Raw genomic sequence first — 8,239 nt, forward strand, 5'->3', positions numbered from 1 at the left:
GGCTAGTTCAAGCAGAATCAACACAGCTGCGTGCTTGTGCAATAAACGCATCCTGAAATTCTCCCTTTATCCAATTACTACAAGAAGTCATTGTAATAGGGGCGGGAGTATCTGCTGACAGATTTACTGGAGGTTGTGATTGACACGCCGCACAGGTTTTATTTACAAATATGCACAATTAAGCAAAACGTTTAAAATAAAACATGGAACAAACACAGCTAACAAAAATAAAGTTGTCCTAAAAGGAGAGTCCTGTTCCAGGAACTCAAATAAACTGGTGGGATTAGAATCCCCTACACTAATGCTTATTACAGTTGGAGGTTATCCCGGCCTACACAGGATCATAACCCATTGGTCACCCTGGTTTACACAGCAGCCGTGAGGGTTCTCTACACATTTGTCTCTGTTTGCTGAGACATGGCATGTGGCTAAGGTTAATTTACAAGCAAGCAAGCAAGCAAGCAAGCAACACCTGGCCACAATCCACACATGGATTTAGTAGGCATACATTCAAAATATCTAAACTTTATTTACAACCCAAACAGAAAACACACTATTTCTGCACTGTCACAGTCATCCTTTCACAAGACAAAAAAAAAAAAAAAAAAAAAAGTACAGAGCTTCAGACACTTCAGGTGCCAAAGAAACTCAAAGCTAGGTCATTAGCAGTTTGGATAAGCAGTGCTCGTATCCCACTTCACTCTACTGCTGGTCGTATCACAGTAAGAAGCCAAGTCAAATAGACAAGCATTGTGGCTTGTGCTTGCGAGTGTACTGAAGGCACTTCATGGCACAAGCTGAAACATATGCCTATTTGTTCTATATAGTTTTACCTTAGACGTTTGCAATTACATGTTGGTCAACACAACATGGAACTGTACTATGAATTTTAAAATTTCCAGGCATGCACCGTTATAGCGTAACACTGATAACAGCTGTCACAAAGACGGCCGAAGTGGGCGGCGTCAGACCAGGAAATAAAATACACAAACACAGGACGGATGAGTTGAAAGTATGAGGACGCTTGCTTGCGCCGGTTTGTTGAAAATAAACAGTTTGAACAGACAAAAAGGCAGGACACGGCACTTTACGCCAAAATAAATATACAAACAAAAACTTAACAAAAAAGTAAGTTTCAATAAATAATATCATGCTGGTCCCACCAGCAAGTAATAGCAATTGATATATCTAACTTTCTCCTTTTCTCTCTCCCGTTCCCTACTCACCAAACACCCAACCCCGAGTGGGTGAAAACATGTTGCTTTTATGCTGCTTAATCCAGTTCCTAGGTTAATCACACGGTTTAACTTGCCTATTTGTTTTAAGTTTAAAACCAAACAAATAAACACACATGTTTACATTGTACTTTTATATCAACAGAATAATAAATGAGCATTAAGTTTCTAATGAGGACGGCCTAACAACCACAGCGTTCTCTATTTATTGTACATAAAGAAACTAAATAAATACAATCAACACAGAAATCACAGTTCTCCACTTCAGGCAACACTTTCAAGAACACTTTATACCAGTTACAAAAATAAAATAAATATATATATATATATATATATATATATATATATATATATATATATATATTATTTATTATTTACCATGCAGGTTTCCATTTGAAAGGCATCAAAGCCGTGAAACTACACTATGTTGCTGCAGAACCACTATTGCAGGATGGTGATCCCTCAGGGGCAGGGCTTAGGCATGCTCTTGTAACTGGTTAAGCAGCTAACTCACAGTACCCACGTCGGAGTCTGAACCATTATACGAAGGATCAGATCACTTTATACGTATAATAACGTACAAATACATGCATCTCATACATATATCACTTCATGTAACCAGCAAAAGGGTCTGTGATTAAGGGACTATGGTAAGTGGTGACACCAGGTCTTACTAAAAAGCTGTTGATTTGATTGAGGACATCTTGTGCTGAGCAGCACCGACATGATTGGCTACAGGTGGGTGAATGCGATGGCTGCCGTCTAATGCATGTTTTCAGAAACACTGGAATCTGGTTGCTCACCACTATGCTGTGCAATCCTTGGTTAAAAAAAGGAAACACTATAATGAAGTTTAATGTATTTTCTATCTTAAAAGTGGTCTATGACCACGGCCACTTAAATATTCTTTTGGTACGCTTTATTTCTATTTTGCTTGTAGCCGGTATCAGATTGTTCTCTTTCTTCTGCCAGAACAAACTGGCCATCAGACGAAATGCTTTAACAGCATTATATCCAAAAGACTGACATCCTCTTTAGTAGAGACGCTTCAGCAGCTGTCACTGGGACGAATTACATCTCATACTCTGCTTCTGACATACCAATGCAGCTCTTCCTGGCACGCTGTCCTCTTCATTAGGTACCTCTGAATGGAGAAACTGCCTAAGGTAATGAGAACTTCAAAGCAAGTCGAGAATTTACTCCACTATGTAACATGTACCAGTCTTGATTCACTCTACAACGAAACCCCTCAAATAGAGCTGCCAACATTTGTTTATGTACAAAATATCCAGATGCCCTGCTTAGTTCTGAGTCCATGTAAGCATTTGCACATTTACTATCTCTTAATGCAATATTCTTCAGAAAACTGTATGACTAGGGCCAAGGAAAAGGAAGGTAAAGACTGCCCTATGGATTCTAAAACTGGGGCAACACTATGCAGTGGTTTACACAACAACATGTGAACTAGCAACTAGGAAGGGTTGCAATGTTTTACTGGCTACACTTATCCCCAAAAACTCCTGAGGATTACTGGTTATTGGGTTTGGAGGTGGTACGTGTCAATCAAATCTTGTTTTGCCATTTTCCTTTACTTCATATCTACAGTATTGATACAGATATTCACACACACACACACACACACAACCTTTTGTTGACCTCAAAAACACACCAAATGCTGTCCCTGGCTCTGAAAGAATTATGGGAAATTCCCACCCTTCCTACATTTAATAACTTAAGAAATATTTAAGGTTCTTTTCCTGACTCAAACAATGAAAAAGGCAACTTGAGAGCCCTCTATTGAAAGAAGTAGAATACATCAAAAAAAAAATACATACTAAGGTTAATATTTTTTGATTGGGTCATGTTAATGTCAATAGAAAAATGTACATGTAGAATTTACTAGACACAAAACACGTAACTGTACATGACTTAATCACTCTGGAACAAGCAGACTACTTCCAATACTTCAGACAGAACTACTGAAAAAAGTTAATAAAGGGATATCCTGTAAATCTTTTTTTTTTTTTTTTTTTTTTTTTTTTTTTTAACATTACAGGATATACCCAAAATGACTTTTTGCTTTGGACTGTCTCCCACTGCTGTGCAATGGGAGTCTTTTTTTCCATCCCTGTAGTATATTTATAGAGAACATGCTGCAGGGTCTTGCAGTTAACTGTCTGTAAATCCAGATATATTTTAATCAATGCTTGAACCAACGACAGGACCTGTGGACCTCTGACCCAACTGACAGAGACCTGGCAGGAGGGTGTTTGAACCACTTTTATTCAGCAGTAGACTCATAATAGCTACTGCTCCTGATAATGTTTATGTTGTAAAGTGCACATCCTGACATAATGTCAGCTATCACCATACTATATGTGATTTAAAATTTCAGCTTTTGCTTAACAGGGATGTAAGTGGTTTGCTTACAGTAAAGGTTTAGCATGATGTAGCTCTTTCTTATCAGTCAGTGTACTCTAGAAATTGCTCAAATGACACAATAAAACCTACTCCTCACAGCTGTTTTTAATAAAACTTGTTACTTTTTTGCAATGTCTGGAATGACTAATGAAAACTAACTGAATTGCTGTAACAAAACTACCCCCCCCCCCAAACTATAAAAACGTAAAAAGTCAGCAAAAACACTTTTAATTTTGACTTTTCATAAACTGTGTGTGTGTCTCCAGGCACCAGGCGAAGGATTTGTTTCTTTACAAAGAATTGCACAGAAACTACACAGAATCAAAATTTTCAGCTTCTCCAACATCCTTGCATCAATAAAGGGCATTTTACAAATGGACACATGTCGAAGTATTACACTTAAGAGCTATAGGCTTCATTGCAGTTCAGAATTCAAAGACAGACCGAGGTTCTGTCAGAGTACGCAATTAGATGCAATGGCACCTTCACAAATGTCATAATAAAACTGCATGCAAGCTCAGTAGATTTTAAGGTTAAAAAAGCATGCATGCCATTTTTTGGTTTCCTGGATATTAAATACATTGACATTTTCACAAATGCTGGGACAGTAGATTTAAAATGGAGGGAGGGCAAAAAAAGTACAGATGTCCTTGAGGATTGTTGTCCTTTTCTGACAAAGTCTTATTATTTTAACATTAATCACCTTCCTAATGAAGCTAGTAGTGCTGGAGAAAGATACTCCAACACTGCCTGTCTGCAGTAACCCTTCAGAGTACCCCCCCCCCCCCCCCTGATTTATTACAAGTAGAAGACAGGCAATTCAAGAACAGCAACCCTATCAAAGCTTGGGTTATTTTTAAATATGTATTTCCTTTTCCTGGCAAAACTTTGAGGTAATTGCTAAAAAAAAAAAAAACACACACACATTACAGGATGCAACAGCAAGCTTTCCTATTCATTTGAGGAAACAAAAAAAAAAAAAAAAAAAACTGGGTTAACAAAACCAAAACTGGCATTAAAAAAAGGCATTTTCAATTTAGACGCAAGTCATTGTTCAGAGAAAATTAAAAACTAGAACAAACGTACTTCAACATTTCATTATTGTATGAGCACCTGTTTCCAATCTATTCTGAAGCTGAAACTGTCAAGTATCTTAAGCGCGGCAGTATTGCCAAAGCCTCCCTTGTTATGAGAAACATGGAAAGCTCTTACAAAGTACAATGCTTTTCTCTGCAATCGCCATCACGGTTTATGAATTCTTTACAAAATTATCAACAATAATAATAATAAAAAAACTGAATTTGTGGACTTGTTTAATTTCATAGCAGTAAAAAGAGCATTTTTGTCTATCTGTCTATCTAGATTCGATAACAGTTGTTTTACATTTTCAATCTGATAGCGTTACTGAGAAGTGTTAATGTCTTAGCAAGTCATCTTACAAATCTTAAATTATATCACTTGTAAAAATGTCTTCAATTGAAACACAAATGTATCAGTGCAACAGTTTTGTATTATTATTATTATTATTATTATTATTATTATTATTATTATTATTATAGTTGCCTGCATCCACATTAACGTTAGAGCTAGACAGATGTACGTAAATATCTGAGGTTTCAGTTGAATGGGAATACAAACGTTAATACAAAAATAACTGGCCGGTAATTCATTACATGTTATTTAGGTAACTACTTTTTTTCAAGATTGTAATAGTTTAATAACATGTGAGTTTTGCGGACCCAAACAATTATGCAAACCCTAACAGGCCTCGACACATCACCATATAATAACATGGATGACCAATTGATCTTCTCTCTAGTGTTAGACGTTGCCGCTGGTGTTAAATGTGTCTATACCTCCAGCAATATGAATCAGCGCATCTCATACTGAGCCCGCATCAGAGTGTTTCTCTGCTCCTGATGTAATTACTGTACACTATATTTCACAGGAACAAGGGCTCATCGGTTAGGACTGAAATCGAGAACAAATCGATACACTGTAGACACGTGTTTCTGCCCCAGAGCAACACAATTCCAAACTAATAGCGTTTTTTTTCTTTTTCTTCTTCTACCCGCTTCGTGCAACCCCATTACTCCCATCCCCATATCTAACATCCGGTTCAATAATAACGACACTTTTTTTTTTTTTTTTTTTAATAAGACAACTTAAAATCTAAGCGAAGCTGAGACATAAAATTAAAAAAACAGGGAGGACAAAGTTTTGACAACAGCACGCCAACAACAATAAGACAATCAGGTATACTGCGTTGATTTTCTGTGTTAGATACGATAACCAGTTCAATTTAAAACGCTGCAAACCACTTTCTTTAGGTTCACAGATAACACCCGTTATGAATCTACAGATTGTTTTCATCAGACCAGCAATGCTGCTTTCAAACATGCAGCATATTTCATATTGCAGCTCTCGCTTGATGCGTTATCAAATGAGGTACTTTGTAGCGTTTCGTAGAGTTAGCTGGTCACTGGTGAGACTTTGGGTGGACTGGATCTCCTTCTTTCTCAAGGTCAGTCAATAAGGATCAGCAATCAATAAACTGGTCTACAGTCTTCTTAATGCCGAATTCCATCAGCGACACATACATACAATGAAGCAGAATCCCTTCCAAAAGATTCTAAACGCCCCTTAGAAATGATAGAATGTCCCCATAAAACGATACAGAGCAACTCGCCAGCAAAACGAATCTATTCCGTACGTTCTGGATTCCCTCTATTCTAAATTCTGCTTAGTAGAGCACTGCGCCAAAACACAAAGGATTCCAGAGAGCCAACATTCTAGTCACCTTATATTCGATAACTGGAACTGTAATCAAGTTTTGATTTTAAAACATTTATTGAACGTGAAGCAGCGTACAAATTGTCGAGCGGGTTGGACACGACGTTTTTGTAATGCAAAGCTATCCGACTGTATGCAATATGAAAATGAATGCAATAATAAAGTTAACACTCCATTGCGATACAGCGGGAGCAATTTTCTCACCCGGACAAGTCGGTGTGTATATTACCCTACAGATACCTAATGAACATGCCAAAAAGATGTATTCAAATCACATAGACTTTAGCGGCTCATGGTCACATCAGCGCAGAAAAGCGCATGGTCGCAAAATCGTTTACCCTTTTTAAACGCAAATACAAAAAAAAAAAAAAAAAGTAAGAAAGATTTTGAAATATTTAACTTACCAGGGTGACTGTCGGCCCCAAAAAGCACGTAGTCAGATAAAATTAAAGAAATGATCCCCCAACAACACGGTTCTAGTAGCCTCCGCATGTCAAAATACACATTGAGAGCAACAAAGGGTAACTGCTGATAAAGTTTTAATGTCCAAAAAGATGCGCAGGATTTAAACGTCGACGAAGAAAGCAAAACAACATAAAACAGGACAACGATTGAGCACAACCGCGGGGGCCAGATGTTGCCGCAACAAATGCTAGCTGCTGTTTCTTGGAATTCTTGAAGTTACAACGGCAAAGAAACTGCACTTTCTCAAAATCCCCTTCATGCACACAGCTTCTTCACATTCCAACAAAAGCACACGGTGAGACTCGCTATCGTCAAGCCGCAATCTGTCTATATACTGAAGAAGAAAAGTGAAAACGATGTTTTTTTTCTACTCAAAGTGGTAGTCCTTAAAGCTGGGAGCTGCGGGGGCTCGTGCGAAAGCAGAAAGGGAATAGTTGCAGCTGAGCTGAACGCCTTCCATTCCATCCAGGAAGTAACATGTGAGCCAGAGTCTGGCAGAGACTTTAAAACAGGCAAGGGAGAAAAAGACAGGGGGAGTGTGAGGGAAAGAGGGTAGGGTTCCCTCAGGGTCCTGGCGCCTGCATAGTACACACTATCTATACAATCTTTACCTACACTGGTGGTACATAATAGGTAAGCCTACGTTAAAACCTATTACACTGTAATGCAGTACTAAGTACAGACATATATGTATTCTGTTTGGTGGTGTTTAAGAATAGAGGTCCGCAGGCAAAGAATTCTTGGGCCCATAAAAAAGAGGTGGTTGCAGCAGATTTCACTGCAATAATGTACTATGGCCCTAGGCTGTAATTTAACAAGGCAGCAATCAGAAGCGTGATTCATAAGGTTGATTCCAGTAAGGAAGGGCCCGCCAATGATACTGCCCTCTGTTTGCGTGAGACATCTAATTTAATCTACTATAAATACTATATACGATGTGTGGAGAGAAGTAGCAATCACATTTCAAAATAAAAAGACATAAATTGTTACAGAATATACAGTATAATATGTGAAACCAGAAGCCGGGTCAAAATTCAGTGTCACCCGAAAATTGGTCCCGTATGAAATCTGCCCCCCCCCCCCCCCCCCCCCCCCCCTGAAAAATCTGCCTTATGCAAAACTTAGTCCCCCCATGAAATATAGCCCCCAAACTATTTTTTATAGATCACCCTATGAAAAATGGTCTCTGCTAGTATTGTTGGCGCTCACATTAATGTTTAAATAACCAGTAGACTATAAATATATAACCTGCTTCAATATTTGACATAGCTGTTTACTTTATCTGTAGAAATGCATTAAAATTACTTTTTTTTTTTAAATTGTGT

At 38.0% G+C, this 8,239-nt stretch overlaps 1 protein-coding gene across 1 annotated transcript in view; it reads right to left on the minus strand.

The window, feature by feature from the left end:
* The window catches only part of LOC121328630 (receptor-type tyrosine-protein phosphatase gamma-like), a 168,046-nt gene extending 160,661 nt beyond the window's left edge, over positions 1-7,385 (minus strand). Inside the window, exon 1 of the mRNA XM_041273489.1 lies at positions 6,854-7,385. Within this exon, the coding sequence (XP_041129423.1) occupies positions 6,854-6,941 (88 nt within the window). The 5' untranslated portion in view covers positions 6,942-7,385. The remainder of the gene's footprint in view (positions 1-6,853) is intronic.
* Positions 7,386-8,239: the final 854 nt, after the last annotated feature.

Source organism: Polyodon spathula, chromosome 16, assembly GCF_017654505.1.
Source record: "Polyodon spathula isolate WHYD16114869_AA chromosome 16, ASM1765450v1, whole genome shotgun sequence".
NCBI classification, from domain to species: domain Eukaryota; kingdom Metazoa; phylum Chordata; class Actinopteri; order Acipenseriformes; family Polyodontidae; genus Polyodon; species Polyodon spathula.